The 19,845-nt window shown below is 50.9% G+C and overlaps 2 protein-coding genes across 2 annotated transcripts; one reads left to right on the top strand and one right to left on the bottom strand.

The window, feature by feature from the left end:
* Window positions 1–1,302: 1,302 nt before the first annotated feature.
* LOC100276567 (uncharacterized) lies at window positions 1,303–2,104 on the top strand. The gene has a single exon (NM_001150325.3). The coding sequence runs from the start codon at window positions 1,543–1,545 to the stop codon at window positions 2,053–2,055; it is 513 nt and encodes a 170-aa protein (NP_001143797.2). The 5' UTR covers window positions 1,303–1,542; the 3' UTR covers window positions 2,056–2,104.
* A 1,269-nt stretch (window positions 2,105–3,373) lies between these two features.
* Window positions 3,374–6,041, bottom strand: LOC100279445 (uncharacterized). Its single transcript, NM_001152450.2, is given in 3 exon segments — window positions 3,374–4,415; window positions 4,689–4,870; window positions 5,884–6,041. Coding segments are annotated over 3 exon segments (909 nt in total). The 5' UTR covers window positions 5,978–6,041; the 3' UTR covers window positions 3,374–3,782.
* Window positions 6,042–19,845: the final 13,804 nt, after the last annotated feature.

The raw sequence follows: 19,845 nt of genomic DNA, 5'->3' as shown, positions 1-19,845 counted from the left end.
TTTAGCGACTAAACTTTAGTGACTAAAATTTAGTCTAGTGACTAAGGGAACCAAACATGGCCTAACTCGTGGTCGTGGATGATTTCCTCAAATAGAAAAGGAGTTGTAGCATTGGCTGATTGGCTGGCTGTCTCTAGGCATGTGGGGCCACGTTGTGGTTGCCCGCCACCACTAGGGGGGTAGTGTACTAGTGTGACGCGTATGGCCCTTGCGTGGACGAGGGCATTGCAAATGGAATTGGGGGAGCGCACGTCACATCTTATCGTGTGTGCTTTCTTTTCCTATCCTCTCTCTAGGCATCACCACTCCCCTTTGTTTTTCACCTCATTTCCAATTCCAAGCTAACCCGAGCACGACTCCATTAGCCTGCTTGCACCAAGTCCTCTAGGCCTTCCGCAATCACGATGCAAAAGCAGCCCACTGATTTTAGTTCTCGGGGGACCGGAAAATAAAATTTAACTTTTTTTGTATTTTAGATTTTTTTTTAAAAAAGGTAGCCACATTCCAAAAAAAATATGTGTTTATTTTTTTAGATTTGGATATCATCGTTGTGACCTACCACGTTGAGACACGACGTCTCGACGAAGATCATGGCAGTGAGATCGTCGAAGTCTCGATCTGCATGGCCGATCGGCGTAGTGCAGACATGGCAGCATCCCAACGCTGTAAAACATGGCGTCCAGGTTGATGCTAGGATCTATGACGCCTAGACGTGAACTCTAATCCTTCTACTGCTTTTGGGCCTTTGCTCTGCGCTCTATGTTGCAATAGGTTAAATTTCTTCTGTGTGCTTTTGATCTCTTAAATAGAGTTGGGTGCTATAGAAAAAGTGGGAAAAAAGAACCAATTGACCAGTTCTTACCCTCTATTTCAAACACATACAATTATGTGATGAAATATTTTTTTCCCGCACATCATCACAGGTCCACAACGCTTCCGCCAGTAAAACTAGCCTTAGACATGAAGAGCATCACCAAAAGGATATCATAATCCTGATCCTAATCTCGTTCCATCAACTCTCTAAAGTCATATTTGGAAGCAACCCAGTTTTAAAAAACAGATTTTATTTTTTAGCCACGAGAGGTCAACTTCTTGGTTTTAAAAACTGAGAATCTAATTTCTATATAAACTAAGTCATAAACTGGTATGTTTGGACTACCTCAATTTCTATAAACTAATTTATTAAAAAAACTAGGCCTAAATCCTAATCCTTTTTCAAGAGACTTTCACCCTTTTTTATACAAGCAAAAAAACAAAACAAAAAGGTCTAAAATAAAATCCGGTGCCCACGGTTTCCCGCACATCATCACAGGTCCAAAGCGCTTCCGATTCTCTCTTCTCCCCTCCGCCCGCCTCCGGTTGTCTTCTCCAATTCCCCAACGCAGCCAGCAGCGCAAGGTCCAGAAGCCCAGGACCAGACGACGGACCTCCGCGCCCCATCGATCCGCGCGGCCCTCCCCCAACGCGCGTGCGTCCGCAACTAGCGTCTGCCGCCGGTCGCTTTCTTCCGCACCCCCCGACGCGGCAAGGAGCCCCCCCGCCATGAGGGTCCACCCGGCCCCGCGGAAGCGCACCATCGCCGTGCAACGCTGCGCCTCCGCGGCGGCGGGCGCGCTCGGCGGGAAGAAGCTGCGCCGCCTGCCGCACATATTCGACAAGGTGCTGGAGCTCCCGTTCGCGGCCGACGCGGACGTGTCCGTCGAGGAGGACGCGGCGGCGCTGCGGTTCGTCGCCGCCGCCGACGAGTTCTCCCTCGCGGGCGCCCGCGCGCACGCCGTCGAGATCCACCCAGGGGTCACCAAGGTCGTCGTCCGCGGCCTCTCCTCCTCCTCCCTCGGCGGCGATGGCGACGACGACGACGACGGGGCCGCCGCCGCCGCCTTCGAGCTCGACCGCTGGCGCTTCCGCCTCCCGCCCTGCACGCGCCCCGCCATGGCCACCGCCACCTACGCCGCGGGCGAGCTCGTTGTCACCGTCCCCAAGGGCGCCGGCCCCGGCGACGGCGGCGCGGCCGCTGTCCTCGGTGGCACGGAGCGCGTCCTTGTGCTTGTATAGTATAGTAAATCTAGCTTTTCCCTAAATTATATATCATCTGGTTTGTGCACTCCGTCACTGGTTTCTCCCAGCTTCAAATACAAACACTTAGTAGAGCATGCACTTCAGACTCCCATTGCAGTCGGAGCGCTTGGCCATATTTTCATCAACCAGAGCGGTTTCGCTCTGCGTTCCTAAGCAAATTTTGCATCGCACAGAGTCGTCTGCCTAGACAGAGATGCATGTACGGGTTTAGTTGAATGGATGGAATGGATGGATGGACGGACATGGTTGTGCTGCGATTTGGAGGGTAAGAGGCCACCAGTTTACTCAATCAACTTCTCATCTTGGTATCATTCCCTTGCCTGCATCTAAAAGCCTGGGCTGCTCTAGGTCTCGGTCTTTTATCGCATCTTTTGCTTTCCGAAGATGCTCAGTTTGCTTCCCAAAATACTATTCTCTTTCTCGGTTCAGAACGACTACTGACTGACTTAGAGCAAATTTGTTGGCTCTAACTTCCTACTATTGTTATATAGAGTCAATAATAAACACAATTATACAATAAAGCTGGCTATTAGATAAATTACTTGTCTATTTCTTTTTCATACTTTTGTCTTGGAGCCTAGCACATGGCTTTTACATGAGAGCATATTTTCTCTACTTTTTAATGTCTCTCTCTTCTACATAAGAAAAATGATATCTAAACAGGTTTAGAGCCCATTATTATACTTATTCTTAGGCTTGCTGCTCCTCCAAATATACATGTCCACTAATTTAATCCCTTTGAAGTTTGTTTATTTTCCCCCCTTTTAGGGCTAGTTTTGGCAACTTAAATCCTCTCTGTTATTCTGGGATTCCTGGAAGTTTAATTTTCTCCTCAAGACTTTCCATAGAGGATTTAAGTTTCTAACCTAGCTATTAGGATTATTTTTGCGCACTTTTTTTGTTGTAAAGATAAGGACTTGAGGGAATATTTTCCCTCATCCGTGCATCTGCTGCTGCTGGTGCAAGTTTTGGTGCGAGATGACGAGATGCCTCGCAGTAGCGTTGCAAAACTGAAAGGCGAGAGCATATTATCCAGTCACTCATTTCCTATTGATGTGAGTTGATGTGAACATTCCTGCTTTCCCTAGTCGCCGCAGACGGGCCATAGAGAATCGCACGGTTTTTTTTTTCATCATAAATGAGGACATGCATGATGAAGAGAGGCACCATAGGCAAATCTGTTAAACGTAAATATGTTTACGAGCAAAATAAAACATGCATGATGATGAGAGGCACCAAACACAAAACACATACGAGAAATGAGAGGCACCGAGGCCATGCCACACACCAAATCACACAACTAAACTGAGAAAACTTTTGGTTAAAGTTCATGGTACATCCGGTACTTAACGATCACATGCTGATCTTTTCAACAACAACAAAAAAAAAGATCAAAGTTCCGAACAGAGTTACACAAGGCTGCGACGACAGTCTCGCTGATACCATACATAATTTACACCCAGGTTCCAGGTTCCTTACCAGTGAAAAAAGAAAGGCAGTGGTCTAAGATGAGACGAGCTAGACACAACACACAAACCTAGTGGTGGTGATGGAAAGGACATAGAAGATGACATACCCAACCTACCGTTGTAGTCAGTCGCTACAAAACAGGGCCATTGCGCGATTATCAGTTGTTGTCATGTCATTCATCAGCGACTTTTTTTGTTGTTTTACTTTGTTTTTGGTTTGTTTCATGACTGAACCTACCGGTAGTAAGCCTGGTGGAAAGCAGGGGCCATTCCGTTGGCGTAAGCTGCCATCCCGCTGCCGTACCCGCCATAGGGGGCAGGGGGGTAGCTCATGGGTGGGGTGGAGTATGGCATGGTGATGCCGACGTTGAAACCGACTACCTCCTCGGCTGGTGGGTAAGCGTATGGCTCCCCCCTGATCACCGGCGGGCTCCGGCTGCAGTACAGGCCATGTCCAACCGGGTAAGGAGGCGGCGTGGCATAGGATGTGTGGGAAGGGGAGGCTGTGGCGGCGTGTGATGCATGGGAAGGGGAGGAGGTATTGGCGTGTGGTGCGTGGGAGGGAGACTGGGTGAATGTGGTGGGACCTGGGAAAGAAGACGCGCAGGCATTGGTAGCGAGACGACCTGCCTTGGCGGGAGGCATTGGGCCTCCGTTGCTCGCGCGGATGCGCTTGGTTGCAGGGCCGCTGCTGCTGCCGCCACTGGTAGCGCTTGATGCCGCCTTCTTCTTCTCGGTCTTGGCTTTCTCCAGCTCTTCGAGTTGCTTCCGGAGACCCTCCAGTGGAAACTCGGCTTCAAGATTACGGTCCTCGACACACTTGATGACAGCTCGCAGTGCAGACTGCTCTTTCTTGTTCGCGTTGCTCTGCAGGATAAACAACATCAGATCCCATAAGACTGCCAATCAAACAAAGAGACAATAAGGCAGAGCTAGCCCAACAAGGGAAGTGATAGATAACTGAAAATTATATGTAGCTAGAAGAGGGCAATAGCACTAGGCACACATCAATAAAACTCATTCCTGAGTTCAAGAGACAGTTTTTTTTTTTTTTTGGTTGAAAACAGTGAGCAAGAGCACCGCTCTTTCAGATAAGAAATTCAAGAGATACTTCAGAAGTGCTGTTATATTTATACGAACCCCTGATTGCCCACTGCTGCTAGTGCTTGAATTATCTGAAGCGGCGGTCGACGTCTTCTTAGAGTCCTCCAGGTAGGACTTCAGAAGAGGAACTGGAGGGAACTTCTCCTGAAGCCCAGCCTCGTAAGCAAAATTCACAGCATCAAGCTGCTGCCTCTTAGCAATTAGTTCCTCAATGATATCTGCAAATGCAAAAGAAAAGGTGTTAACGTGTAGCGACTAATCTGCTCAAGTCTGGACAAGACCACGAAAGACTAGCTGTCACTCAGAAAACACACAAATATATGGCCAAGAAATAGTAGTAGTCCATACAAAGGCATCTTCCATGCAGCATTGAGGGTATCCTCTGTAAGAGAAAACCAAACTGCCATGAAGTTGGAAGCAAAAAAAGGCACGAAATTATCGTTGTTGTAGCAGCATAGCTTATAATAAGATAATGTAGTAGTTTGCATTCTAATTTGGAAATGAAAAGAAGGCTCATTGGCACTTCAGAGCATTGCAGTGAGGGTGTGCAGCATTGGAACAAGAGAGTCCAGAAACCTGCTGTTAACGACACTGCAACAATGAATTGCCTTTCACTCCAAGGCAACAGGACTGTAGACACAAGAATCTGACGACATCTGAATGCTAAAAGCGATGGGCCCCCAAGACAAGCGCATGATGGCCATCATGTACAGAAGACACGGTTACCCGTTACCCTGAGCACTTGGTAAAACACTAGACCACCTTTTGTCGCGCATGGCTATGACAGAGAGTCAGAGACCACCCAGGCCAGGGAAACGGGCCTTGCTCTAAAAAGACATTCTCTAATGTATATATCCATACTACTGGTATCATATCCTTGAACAGTAGAGTAATTAGCAGTGGAGAATGACGAAGGAACTTTTCAACTCATTTTGTCTGGGTGGTTTTCTTTTTACCCTCCTCTAGAGCCTATTGAAATGCCGCCACAGCTCCGATCCACAATTAAATAATAAGGATGGCCGACACTTAATCCAAAATTCCTAATGACAATTCATTGCTAGATCTAGAACAATTTACACCCACTGCATACTTAGCTATCCCCAAATCAATCATCTGAATTCAGCACTTGGCGCACAAACACCTACTTCAACGAGCTATGGTATTGGCAAAAAAAATTGTGCAACAAAATGGAAATGTAGGCAGCAACAAAGCAGGAAAGAAGGGCATATACCAGCCATTTCTTCCTCAAGGCCGAGAGTGAGGGCGAGTCGTGGCATCTGTCGGCGCCAGGAGAAGCTGACGACAATCCTGCGGTACAGCGGCATGTCCTCCTTCTCCGCGACGGCGAACGTGGCGACGTGCTGCAGGAAGGCGTGCGCGTCGGGCGGCTTGGCCCCCTCCACGCCCCCCTTCTTCTCGGCGGCGTCCTTCCACTCCCTGGCCATGCCCCGCGCGCGCTCGCGCGCCGCCCGCGGCACGAGCGGGCGCGCGGGGCCGATGTCCGGGTCCGGGTCGGCGAGCGCGGGCACGGCGGCCTCGAGGATGAGCACGCAGGCCCAGGCCAGGTCGGCGGGGCTCCGGGCCTCGCGGCGGTCGACGGGGAAGACGTCGGCGACGGCGTCCATGACGAACTTGGCCGGATCCACGCAGAGCTTGAGAGCCGCCGGCATCTCCGCCCGCAGCGCGTCGGCCTCCTTGCGGCGGGCCACCACGAAGCCCAGGAACGCGGCGGAGTCCATCCGCGCGCAGAGGGCGCGCAGGCCCTCGGCCGCGCCGGCGCCGGCGGCGTGTGCCGGATCCGGAGCCGGCGGTGACCCCTTGGCGGAGATGGAGTGGAGGTGGTCGAGCGCGCGCGAGACGGAGGCGTCGATGGAGGCCTCGCGGCGGTGGAGCGAGTCGAGCGCGCGGTGGGTGCGCGCGTCGAATGCCCTGCGGCGGACGCGGAGCGCGTCGGAGCGCGCGGCGAGCCCGCGCTCGAGCGAGCCGATGTGGTCGGACAGGTGCTGGTAGAGGCGCGTGCAGGTGGCGAGCAGCCGCTGCTGCCGCTCCAGCTCCGCGAAGCCCGCGCTGACCATGTCCCCCGTGACCGGCCCGCCCGCGCCCTTCTTCTCCTCCGCGGCCGGCGCCACCGCCGCCGCTGCCGCCGAGGCCATGCGGGGCCCGCCCGCGGAAACCCTACCCGCCCTCTCCTCTCCCCGCTTCCCTCTCGGTCCGCGAAACCCTAGTCGAAATTCGCGCACCCCCGAGGCGAGGAGGGGAAAGCGAAGGGAGGAGGGGTGTCGGGGGTGAATAAAGAGGTGGGTCCGTGGATGGGTGGGAGGCAACGAGCCAGTCGGCCCCAGTCGAGGGAAGGAAGCAGTGGGTCGGGTGCGGTGGCGTGGCGGGAGGAGATGGCGGGTAAAGCTGGCTGCGCTGCGTCCGGACTCCGTAGCGGGCGGGCAGTGACAGTGTGGCGTGCGTGGGACTGGGATGGCGGGAGCGGAGCGCGCGTGCAGGATGCACACACCCGGGCAAACGTACACGTACTTGCGTTTGCGTACCCATCACCGGCGGCGAGCGGAGCTGACTGCTGCCGACGCTGCCTCCCGCCATCTACATCTTTGCACCAGCGGACAAGAGCAGCCAGCAAGCAGCAGTGGACGACGACGCTACTGGTACCATCACCATGCAATGAGTAGCGAGCGCCACTGGGCACACTGGCCAGCAGTAGCAGTGAGTAGTAGTGACCCGTGAGCAGTGTCCAGCAGGGTTTACAAAACCGGTGGGGAGGTAAAAACCGCCCCCCACCGGTAACGGTTTCCGCCGGTAAACCGGTAGAAACCGGCAAAAACCGACCGGTTTGGCTAAACCAAATCAGTTTGAATTCGAATTGGTTTACCGGCGAAAAATCGGTAGAAACCGGCGGTTAACCGTGAAATAAACTGGTTTTTTTCTGCCGTTTTTTGCAGAAAAAAATGAAAATTTTGGCAGAGTTTATTTGTAGTTTGCTCAATTCACATTGTACAGTAAATATTAATTGATCCACACAACATGAGTTCATCAAAATAACATACAACATACATATGCAACCACAAACTCCAGTTCTCATGCAATAAACATCCAGCGAACTTCGCAATACTCAAATACAAGTTCTTTTACACCTCTCCAACGAGGCAACGACACATAGGTCGACTTATTTCACAATACTCACATGTTCAGCTCGAGTCATAGTGATAGTACTCAGGCATGTTGGAAGGGTCGTGATATTGATCCAATCCGTCATACTGATAGTGATAGACCTATACAAAAGATATGAGATACATTAGTGAGTAAACAAGAACGACAAATAAATACTTATCCACAAAGCAAAAGAACATATCGGTGCAGCGGGAACTTGTCCATACCCATATTGTGGTCCCGGTGGATACATATTTGATAAATTTGAATATGGTGGTGGAGGAGGTCACACTGGGCATAAAACCCGAGCCCGAAGCTCGAAACCCGAAAAACCCGAACCCGTACCCGTATAACCCGATACCCAATGCCCGAAAAGTTTTTGTGGGCAATAAAATATAAAACCCGATATTATTTCGGGCTTAATCGGGTAGCAAACTTCGGTACCCGAAATACCCAAAAAACCCGAAATTAGATAAAGGTATGTTTAGCCTGCAACCTCTAGGCAGTCACATGCTCATGTACGTGATGTGTTGCTTGGTACTGTAGGGTTTGTAGAGTTCTGCTTGGTTTCAGAGGCATGCTCATGTACGCGATGTGCCGCTTGAAAATGACGAGTTGATGACTGCAGGGTTAGTGCATATATATTTTTGAGATGGACTCTTTTTAGTTTTTGCCCAAGTATATATATGCACACTCTTGATCGATGTAGTGGTGGTGCTATTTCCATGAAGCAACTCTACTGATCTGTGAACACTCGTGATGCTGTTTTTTCCAATTTTTTTTGCCAAAATATGTGCGCAATTACTATCTATAAAAATGATCTATAATGAAATCGGGTAGAATGGACTACCCATACCCAAACCCGAATTTTCTGGGTACCCGAATTTTCGGGTTTAGCTAAGTTCGGGTCCATATTCGGGTACTGCTTTTGAAAACCCGAATTCTTGAAAGCCCGAAATACCCGACCCGAAAATTTGGGCTAACCCGAATGCCCAGTCCTAGGAGGAGGTCCATAGTTTCCATACCCGTACATGATCGATGGTGGTGCTTCGCCTGATGGTAGAGGGGGTCCATAGGTTCCTTGACTCGGTTGCCATTGCCATGCATAAGGGTTATAGACTGGGTCTTGTCCAGTCGGATAGTTAGAAGAACCAGAGCTACTTGAGCTACGGATTCCATCTTGGACAGGAAATGAAACCGAACGACGTCGACCACTTATTGTCTCCCGCTATGAATGAGGTGCATCATGGTAAGAATCTTGTGTGGAATGGGTGAACCGACTTCCTCCAGTGGACCTCCTGAAAGGGAAATGTGCCCTTGGGCCATTTCTAAGTATTTTGGTGATTGAGTGCCAACACAAGTGCTTAAATGTGAATTTATGCTCATGGATGGACAAAGTGCAAATCAAGAGTAAAGGTATGTTTCTAAGCCTTAGTACATTGGTTTTGTGTACTAATATACTTGTCTAAGTGTTAGAAACAGAAAGAAGAAGAAAAGAAAAGAGGTGAAAAAGGCTTGGCTGTGTACAGCCAAGACTCAGCTCAGTCTGGCACACCGGACTGTCCGGTGGTGCACCGGACAGTGTCCGGTGCGCCAGGCTGACTCGGCGTGAAGTGGCCGCTCTCGGGAATTCGCCGACGGCGTACGGCTAAAATTCACCGGACTGTCCGGTGTGCACCGGACTGTCCGGTGAGCCAACGGTCGGCCGGGCCAACGGTCGGCCGCGGAATCTGCGCGCGACACGTGGCCGGGCCAACGGTCGGGAGGGGGCACCGGACTGTCCGGTGCGCCAACGGCTCCCAGATCTGCAACGGTCGGTCGCGCCATTTTAGGAAGGAAATCGGGCACCGGACAGTGTTCGGTGTGCACCGGACTGTCCGGTGCACCCGATGACAGAAGGCAAGAATGGCTTTCCAGATTTGTGCTCAACGGCTCCTAGCTGCCTTGGGGCTATAAAAGGGACCCCTAGGCGCATGGAGGAGAATACCAAGCATCCCTTGAACATTGTTGATCACTCACACTACATTCTTGCGCACTTGTTCGACATTCTAGTGATTTGAGCTCTGTTCTAGTGTGCTAGTCATTTGAGCTCAAGTCTTGGTTTTGTGTGTGCGTATTCGCTGTGATCTTTGTGTCGTGTGTGAGTTGCTGATCCCTCCCTTGCTCCGTGATTCTTTGTGAACATCTTTTGAAAGGGCGAGAGGCTCCAAGCTGTGGAGATTCCTCGCAAGTGGGATTAAGAAAAGCAAAGCAACACCGTGGTATTCAAGTTGGTCTTTGGACCGCTTGAGAGGGGTTGATTGCAACCCTCGTCCGTTGGGACGCCACAACGTGGAGTAGGCAAGCGTTGGTCTTGGCCGAACCACGGGATAACCACCGTGCCATCTCTGTGATTGATATCTCTTGGTTATTGTGTTGTGTTGAGATCCTTCTTTAGCCACTTGGCAAATTACTGTGCTAACAGTTAATCAAGTTTTGTGGCTTAAGATATTGAAGTATTACAGGATCACCTATTCACCCCCCCTCTAGGTGCTCTCAATTGGTATCAGAGCCGTTCTCTTCAAGAAAGGGACTAACCGCCCGAAGAGATGGATCCTAAGGGCAAGGGGATGGTGATCAACGACAAGGAGAAGGAGACCTTCGTCAACGAGCCCAATGATGACAAGCTCACCGACTCAGGCTCGGGCCACAAAAGAAAAGACGGGAGGAAGAAGACAAGGCGCATCAAGGAAATTGTCTACTACGATAGCGACGAATCTTCCTCCTCCCAAAAGGACGACGACGACCACGATAGACGAAAGACGGTTAACTCAAACTTTTCTTTCGATTATTCACGCATCCCGCATAGTTCAAATGCTCAATTGCTCCCCATTCCACTTGGCAAGCCCCCTCACTTTGATGGAGAGGACTACGGATTTTGGAGCCACAAAATGCGTACTCACCTGTTTTCTCTCCATCCAAGCATTTGGGAGATTGTGGAAAGTGGAATGAAATTTGATAGCTCGGATAGCCCTGTGTTTATTAATGAACAGATTCATAAAAATGCACAAGCTACTACTGTGTTGCTAGCCTCTTTATGCAGGGACGAGTATCACAAGGTGAGCGGCTTGGACAATGCCAAGCAGATCTGGGACACCCTCAAGATCTCTCATGAGGGAAACGACGTCACCTTGTGTAGCATCCCAATTTCTAACCCAGGTTTGAAACCCTAATCTAACCCCCCCCCTTCTTTTTATCTATCCCAAAACTCCCTTAGATTCTTCCCAACATATGAATATGAGCACCTCACTTAAATTTTATTTTTCAGCACCTAGATTATCTATTAAATTAATTGTTCAAAAGAAAAGAATATAAAAAGATTTGGATATAGGGATTAGAAAATAAAAAGGAAAAAGAGAAACTCCCCCCCCTCCTAGCTGGGCTGAATCCAGCCCATGCCGCGGCCGCCTTTCCTCCCTCACGCCCGCGCTCCCCCCCCCCTCCGGCCCATTGCCGGCCTGCTCCCGCGCGCGCGCAGCTGCTCCGCGCTCCCTCTCTCACTCTCGCTGACAGGCCGACCCCACCTGCCAGTCACTCTCTCTCACGCGCTCGCTTCCACTGGCAAGACCGGCCCACCGGTCAGCCGCTTCGTCATCCTCCCCGCATACGACGCCCCGCCGTCCCTTCACCGCCGTCCTTCACCGCCGTCTCTTCACCGCCGTCTCCTCGCCGCACAGGAAAGTTTGGCACCGCTCCGTCCTCCTCCCCTTGACCAGCGTCCTCGCCAGTACCGCCCCGCCGTAGCGTCCCCTCGGCGGCGCTGTGCGCCATTAATGGCGGCACCGGGAAGCTCGCCGGAGTCAGGGAGCTCCACCGCTCCCCTCGCCCCCGCGCGCCTATAAAAAGCTCGCCCCGAACCCCGTCTTCCTCGCACCAGCCTCGACCGCTACCCTCCCCCCCCCCTCGCCCGAGCCCAATTCGGGAAGCGCCGTCGTCTTCCTTCTCCTCGGTGAGTTCCTCCCCTCTCCTCTCTCTCCCTCTCGGTTGGCCCAGCAAGCGATTAAGCTAGCCTAGCAGCTTCCTCTCTTTGCCGCAAACACAATACATCACTCCCCCACCCCGATTGCTCACCCAGAGCTCACCGACGGCGATCCCCGCCGCGGAGCTCCGCCACCTCCCCGCGGGTAGCCCCCTCCCGACCTCCTCTGACCAAATTGAGCCCACCTCTAGGTCCGCCATCCCCTCCCCGTGCTAAGACACCTGCGCATTGTCCAAGAACCGGGCCACCGGCGGCGAACCGCCGCCGAGCTCACCGGCGGCCAGTCCTCCCCGCGGACGGCCGGTTCACCCCCCCCCCCCCCCCCCGTCAACCGTAACGCCGTTCCTTCTCTCCCCCCCCCTCTCGCTGGCAAGTGGGCCCTATGCGACGCCGTCACCCCCTCCCACGGCCGCGTCGTTCTCCCCGCTCGTGGGCCGCCGCTGGGCCGAAAGCGCCTCAGCGCGCGCTCGCGCCCGGGGTGGGCCAAAATTCATGCCCCCGGCCCAGATAAGGGGAAATCCCTTCTCCTTTTTCTTTTCCACCCCTTTTTCCCATTTAATTAGTATTCTTCAATATTTTATGCACCAAAAATTATCCAAAGAATTTCTAAAGATCTCATACAACATTGATGTTAGAAAATGACACACTATAATTTGTAAATCCCTGTTGATGTATTGTTTTATTGCCTGTTTTCCTAGAAGAAGCGGGGATCGTTGATCCGGAACCCGTAGCCCCGGAAGAGGGACCAGAGCCCGAACTTCCGGAAGTAGGTCTTCTGTGCCAGGAAAGCTTCGACGAAGGCAAGTCCATCCTTCCCTTGATGCATAAATTTCCTATTCTCTCTACCACTGCCTAGGCCGGGAGCTATGGGGGAATATTGCATTGTGAGTAAGAGATGGCCCGCATTAACATATTATTTCCGATTACGAAATGTGGATCTGGAAGTAGGGCAAAGTGTTTCTCCAAATAAAACCTCTTTCTGAAAAGTTATGCGATGAAGGGTACTCACCCTCATCACCTTGAGAGTGGGATGATCAGGGACTCCCTGGTTTAGGGGAGGGCCTAAGGTGTTGGCTCAGCTGGTTTAGGCGTGAGCAGGAGGATTGTCCCCTCATATAAGGACCGGTTTGTCATTTTTCACTACCTGTACTCCTTTATCGTACAACCACTCGAGACTGTGTGGGCAGTCACTCAATCCGAACTCGTGCGGTCCAACCCCAGGGTTAAGAAGGCTGGGGAGCACCGGGAGGATAAGGAGGGGGAAAGTTTTGTCCGGTTTGGGCATGGTGGTGGCCTGACTCCTTCCGGATAACCGTTAAGGTTAGGATGCACGAGTAAGGAAAGAGATCCGGCATTCGGGTCTCGCGACGGTGAGATCGCAGAAACCGGGCTAGTGGGTAAAGTGTACCCCTCTGCGCAGAGTTGAAACCTATTCGAATAGTCCGTGTCCACTGGTATGGATGAGTCTGGTGTGGTATGACAATTAGCACTCTTTCTCTAAGTTTCTTATCAAGGAAAAGGTGTGTTTAAATGGGTTTTGAAAAAGAAAATGAAGCCACGGGAGCAGGAAGCTCAGTGGTGGTTGAGTTTTTGGTCACTGGTAATACCACGGGAAAACCTTCAAGCAACTACCTCTCTCTAAGAAAATGATGAGCGACTACAACTCCACCAAATTGAGCATGTACATCATAGGTCTCTTTCTCTCTACGGGAGCGGGGTGGGCTTGCGGAATACCTAGTGTATTCACCCAGATTTATTTATGTTTTTCAGCAGCCGAGGACTTCTTTTCTGCTATGCTTGATTAAGAGGGCTGTGTCTGCACCCAGTTCTGCCTGTGGTTTGGGCTAGTGTATTTTCCTACTACGCTTCTCTATTTGGCTCTCTCTCGAGCTTGTACCCCGATATTGTAATAAATTTATCTAAACTCTGTACTATTTGAAGTAAGGAATGTGTTTACTAGCCTCCTGGGACTAGTAATTGTATCACATTTGAGTCCCAAAGGATCGGGACGCTTCAGGTGGTATCAGAGCCCATAGGACTGGCCGTAGGTCGCAGCCCTAACCCTAAAACTTACTCTAAAAAGAAAATACCTCTTACCTCAAGAAAAGTTTTCTCTTCCCTTCCCCGATTTTAACAAGACCCTTCTTTTCCTATTCCAGATGGAAGCCTCTCTGGCCATTAAGTCATCCTACTGCTCGGAAGTGGAAGGGTTCCCACGCCTCTTGCGAAGCTGTGCGCTCCGCATGGGAATCTGTAAGAAGCCGGAATACGTCTGGACGGAACATCTCGAGGGCGGAATGATAAGATGATCTATGGCAGTCTACCTGGGGAAAAGCCAAAGCTATCCCAACCAACGTTCCTTCCAAGTCACTTTTACCGGAGCCCATTTCCTAGATGCTTGCCAAAATGTCGCCCGAAAAGCCCTCTGACAGCTTTGTCAGAACTACAACAAAGTAATCATTGAAACCCCCCTTCGCTACTTTCCACCCAGCAACAAGAATACCCCCACCTGGAGGAAAAGACTTCAGGCCCTATCAGGAGGAGATCCTATTGAGAATGATCCCACCATTGTCTACATGGCAGGATACCTTCATACCCTTGATAACCAATATGATGACCTCGCCCTCCACTGCACCTCCCTAACCTCCCAGGTGGAAAGCCTGGAGCAGAAAGTCAGGGAACTTTCAGAAGAAAAAGCATCCCTTCAAGAGAGCCTCTCGCTAGCTGAAGGCGAAGAGGCCAATACCCGTGAAGCTTACCGCACCCTCAAATTGGACTACGACAAGAAACTGAAGAAGCTCGCCCCCGCAAGAAAAACCCGCAAGAAGACCAAAAGCCAAGGATGTCAGACTGAGCAGCAGGAAGAGAACCCTCCCAGGAACCAGTCCGACCCCGAGGACATGTCCCTGGCCAGTCTTGATGACCTTCTCTTGGAATTTGGGGACACCTTAGAGAAAGAGTTCGGGGGTACCCTAGGTAGCACTCGTGTGTAATAAGCTTGTGGTAGTGGTGTGCTATGTAATGTAATGGCTTGATGTAATGAATAAAATAACTAGTAAAAAAAATGGCATGTGCATAATAGCAACCCTCTTCCCATGGCAGATGGCTTCGGATAGAACCACGCCTATCGCCTCCGGGATTGGAGCAAGACTTCCTCTAGGAGCTGAGGGAGAGGCTGGCGGAGAAGGGGGTGAGACCCACCTCCCCGCACCTCCAGAACTACCACTAGACCTAGCCCAAATTCTGGCCAATCAAACCAGACTCATTGAAGTCCTCACTCGAAGCCTGGAGAATCAGCGCCCAGGCGGTGGAAGGCCCCAGGACAGGATGGGAGAATTCCTGAGACTGAAGCCGCCCACGTTCGCGGGGTCCAGCAATCCCCTCGATGCAGATGACTGGCTTCGCACAATCAAGAGGAAGTTGGAAGCCATCGCTTGTCCTGAGAATCAACGTGTTCAGCTGGCAGCTCATCAGCTTTCAGGAATGGCTTTAGCATGGTGGGACACTTTCAGTGAAGCCATCAGAGACGCTACTTGGGCAGAATTTGAAGCAGCCTTCCGTGAGCACCACGTACCCCAGGGGATAGTGCAACTCAAGGAAGATGAGTTCCGGGAGCTAACCCAAGGCGGAAGAACAGTCAGTGAATATGTGCACAAGTTCACAGAGTTGGCCCGCTACGCGCCCGAGGATGTCAGCACCGAGGCCAGAAAGATGGCTCGTTTTCTGAGAGGGTTAAGACCCGAGCTTAAGACCATCCTCGCCAGCCAGGACTTCCACAGCTTCTCTCACCTTTCCAACAAAGTTATTCAAGTGGAGAGAGCAAAAGAGGAAGAAAAAGGGCACATCAAGAGAAAGTTCCAGGTCCTCCGAGCACAACAGCAAGAACGTCACCAGAGAGCTCGACCCTTTGGGCTCCCACCCAGGGGTCCAAGCTTTCATAAACAATCTAGGCCCTCTCCATCACGCTACAGTCAGCAGAGTCAGAGCTCCCATCAGGCACCTTCCGTTGCAAGCAACCAGCCGCCAGCAAACGCCTGTTGGCACTGCGGGGACCCCAGTCATTTCAAAAACAACTGCCCCCAGTTGAAGGCACCAGGGCCAACCTACTCCAACTCGGTGAATGGCCCCAAGGTTCCATCAGCACCCACCCCCAAGGCGCTCCCCTCCAACAGCCAGCAGAGCAGGACTCAGTACCAGGGCAGGGCCCGGGTCAACCACGTCGACGCGCAGGAAGCCCAGCAAGCCCCGGGAGTAGTGCTCGGTGAGTTCCTCGTTGAATTTACTCCCGCTTCTGTGCTTTTTGATTCAGGAGCATCCCACTCATTTATAGCCGCTAAGTTTGTGGAGAAACATGGCATACCCTCTACGCCTCTAGCTATCCCTTTGGTCACCCGAACCCCGGGGTCAGACCTTCTGTGCAAACTCAGGTGTTCCCAAGTCAGAATTCTTTTAAGTGGGGTAGTGTTCCTGGCAGACTTAACCATCTTGCCATCCCAAGGAATTGATGTAATCCTAGGAATGGATTGGCTAGCTAAGCACAAGGGTGTTATCAGCTGCGCAAGCAAGACTGTTCTTCTCATAGATCACCAAGGAAAGGCAGTTTCCTGTCAAGCCCAACCGCCCGCAAATGACCCAATGATATTTAATCTGGCAGTAGAAAGCATGTCTGTAATTAAGGAATTTGAAGATGTATTTCCAGAAGAGCTGCCCGGGATGCCACCAGAAAGAGAAGTAGAGTTCTATATAGATCTCATTCCCGGCACTGCACCCATTGCAAAGAGACCATACCGCATGGCCCCCACTGAGTTGGCAGAATTGAAGCTTCAGATTTCGGAACTACAACAAAAAGGGTACATCCGTCCCAGTTCGTCTCCCTGGGGAGCACCCGTTCTTTTCGTTACCAAAAAGGATGGGAGTATGAGGATGTGTATTGATTATCGATCCTTGAACGAGGTTACAATCAAAAATAAGTACCCTCTTCCTCGGATCGATGACCTCTTCGACCAACTACAAGGAGCCAAATACTTCTCCAAGATAGACCTCAGGTCAGGGTATCACCAACTGAGAATCAAAGAGGCAGACATTCAGAAAACTGCATTTGTCACCAGATATGGGCAATATGAGTTCACAGTGATGCCATTTGGACTAACCAACGCACCCGCCTTTTTCATGAACCTCATGAATAAGGTGTTTATGGAAGAATTGGATAAGTTTGTCGTGGTCTTCATCGACGACATCCTTATTTACTCAAAGAATCGCAAGGACCATGAGCATCACCTTCGAATCGTCCTCGGAAGACTCAGAGCGCATCAACTTTATGCGAAGCTCAGCAAGTGTGAGTTTTGGTTGGAGAAGATAGCTTTCCTAGGGCATATCTTGACTGCAGAAGGGATAGAAGTGGACCCATCCAAGGTAGAAGCTGTCTCAAATTGGAAGCAACCATCCAATGTCAGCGAAGTACGAAGCTTTCTGGGAATGGCAGGGTATTACCGCCGTTTCATCAAGGGATTCTCCAGCATAGCAAAGCCCTTGACCGAACTTCTCAAAAAGGACAATAAGTTTGTGTGGACTCCCAAGCGTGAAGAAAGTTTCCAAATCATTAAAGAGAAACTTACAACTGCACCAGTCCTGACTCTGCCAGACATACACCAGGATTTCGTCATCTTTTGTGATGCTTCCAAGCAAGGCTTGGGGTGTGTCTTAATGCAAAATGAGAAGGTCATTGCTTATGCATCTCGCTTACTCAAGCCGCACGAACAGAACTATCCTACCCACGATCTGGAATTGGCAGCCATAGTGCACGCCCTAAAAATTTGGAGGCATTATCTGATTGGGAACAAATGCCACATCTTCACTGATCACAAGAGTCTAAAGTACATTTTCACGCAGCCGGACCTCAACCTCCGTCAAAGAAGGTGGCTCGAATTGATCAAAGATTATGACCTCGAAATCCACTACCACCCCGGAAAGGCCAACGTGGTAGCTGACGCCCTCAGCAGAAAACCCTTTGGGATTAAGGGAGCAAACTTTCTGGAAGATTGGAAGAAAGAATCTGCTCAGCTAAATGCATGTCTGGGAGACAACGGTAGCCTGGAAGTCAAGCCCAACCTAGAAGATCTCATATGCAAGGCCCAACGCATGGACGCAGAAACAACCAAGCTTATGGAAAGAGCACGAAAGGAGCAACTTCCGGACCTCAGGGCAGATAATCAAGGAACCCTCTGGTTCAGGGATCGCCTGTGCGTGCCAGTGGGAGAAACACGAGAAACCCTGCTCAATGAAGCCCACAACTCAGCTTACTCTATCCACCCAGGGACCACCAAGATGTACCTAGACCTTAAGGCCAGATATTGGTGGAAAGGGATGAAGAGGGAAATAGCACAGTATGTGGCCCGATGTGACACCTGCCAGCGAACAAAGGCCGAACATCAGAAGCCTGCAGGCCTGCTTCAACCCCTCCCAATACCCGAATGGAAATGGGAAGAAATAGGCATGGATTTCGTCACCGGACTGCCCAGATCACAAAGAGGAAATGACTCCATTTGGGTAATCATCGACCGTCTCACCAAGGTGGCCCATTTCATTCCAGTAAAGACCACCTTTGGAGGAGCAGCCCTCGCCCGATTATACCTTAAGGAGATAGTCAGGCTACATGGCATTCCACGGAAGATAGTATCAGATAGAGGAACGCAGTTCACTTCAAAATTTTGGAAGGGCCTTCAGCAAGCAATGGGCACCAAGCTGGATTTCAGCACTGCTTATCACCCCCAGTCAGATGGTCAAACAGAAAGAGTCAACAAGGTCCTTGAAGATTTACTTAGAGCCTGCGTATTAGCCTTCGACAGAGATTGGGAGTCTAGTTTACCGTACGCCGAGTTCTCATACAACAACGGCCATCAGGCCAGCATCAAAATGTCACCATTCGAAGCACTGTATGGAAGAAAATGCCAGACTCCCCTAATGTGGTCCAATGTAGGGGAAAGAACATTAGAAGGACCCGACTTTGTTAAAGAAGCCGAAGAAAAAGTTGCTTTGATCCGCAGAAGGTTACTTGAAGCTCAGAGTCGACAGAAGAGTTACGCAGACAATAGGCGAAGGGAGCTCAGATTTGAGGAAGGAGATTTTGTTTATCTCAAGGTTTCCCCGATGCGTGGTGTCAAAAGGTTCCAGATGAAAGGAAAGCTAGCACCCCGTTTCGTCGGTCCTTACCCTGTCATTTCCCGAATAGGACCTGTGGCATACCGTCTTGAGCTACCAGAATCCATGTCAGATATTCACAATGTGTTCCATGTGTCTCAACTGCGCAAATGTCTAAAAGTACCAGAAACCCGTATTGAGGCAGAAGCAATTCAGATTCAAAAAGATCTCCAGTACCGGGAAAAGCCAGTGAAGATTCTCGACTCAGCAGTCAGAAGGACCCGCAATTCAGAAGTGAAGCTCTGTAAGGTTCAGTGGAGCAGAGATGGGGAAGAGGAAGCCACCTGGGAAAGTGAGGACTCTCTGAGGAAGGAATACCCTTACCTTTTCTCGAGCCCCGTCTGAATCTCGAGGGCGAGATTCCTTTAAGTGGGGTAGGTTTGTAGCATCCCAATTTCTAACCCAGGTTTGAAACCCTAATCTAACCCCCCCTTCTTTTTATCTATCCCAAAACTCCCTTAGATTCTTCCCAACATATGAATATGAGCACCTCACTTAAATTTTATTTTTCAGCACCTAGATTATCTATTAAATTAATTGTTCAAAAGAAAAGAATATAAAAAGATTTGGATATAGGGATTAGAAAATAAAAAGGAAAAAGAGAAACTCCCCCCCCCCCTCCTAGCTGGGCTGAATCCAGCCCATGCCGCGGCCGCCTTTCCTCCCTCACGCCCGCGCTCCCCCCCCCTCCGGCCCATTGCCGGCCTGCTCCCGCGCGCGCGCAGCTGCTCCGCGCTCCCTCTCTCACTCTCGCTGACAGGCCGACCCCACCTGCCAGTCACTCTCTCTCACGCGCTCGCTTCCACTGGCAAGACCGGCCCA

The sequence above is a fragment of the Zea mays genome, chromosome 2 (assembly GCF_902167145.1).
Source record: "Zea mays cultivar B73 chromosome 2, Zm-B73-REFERENCE-NAM-5.0, whole genome shotgun sequence".
NCBI lineage: Eukaryota > Viridiplantae > Streptophyta > Magnoliopsida > Poales > Poaceae > Zea > Zea mays.
Note: the sequence above shows the minus strand (reverse complement) of the source record. Positions and strands in the feature narration are given on the sequence as shown.

Excerpts from the sequence above, each read along its gene's own strand:
- LOC100276567 (NM_001150325.3), top strand. The coding sequence starts at position 1,543 with ATGAGGGTCCACCCGGCCCCGCGGAAGCGCACCATCGCCGTGCAACGC.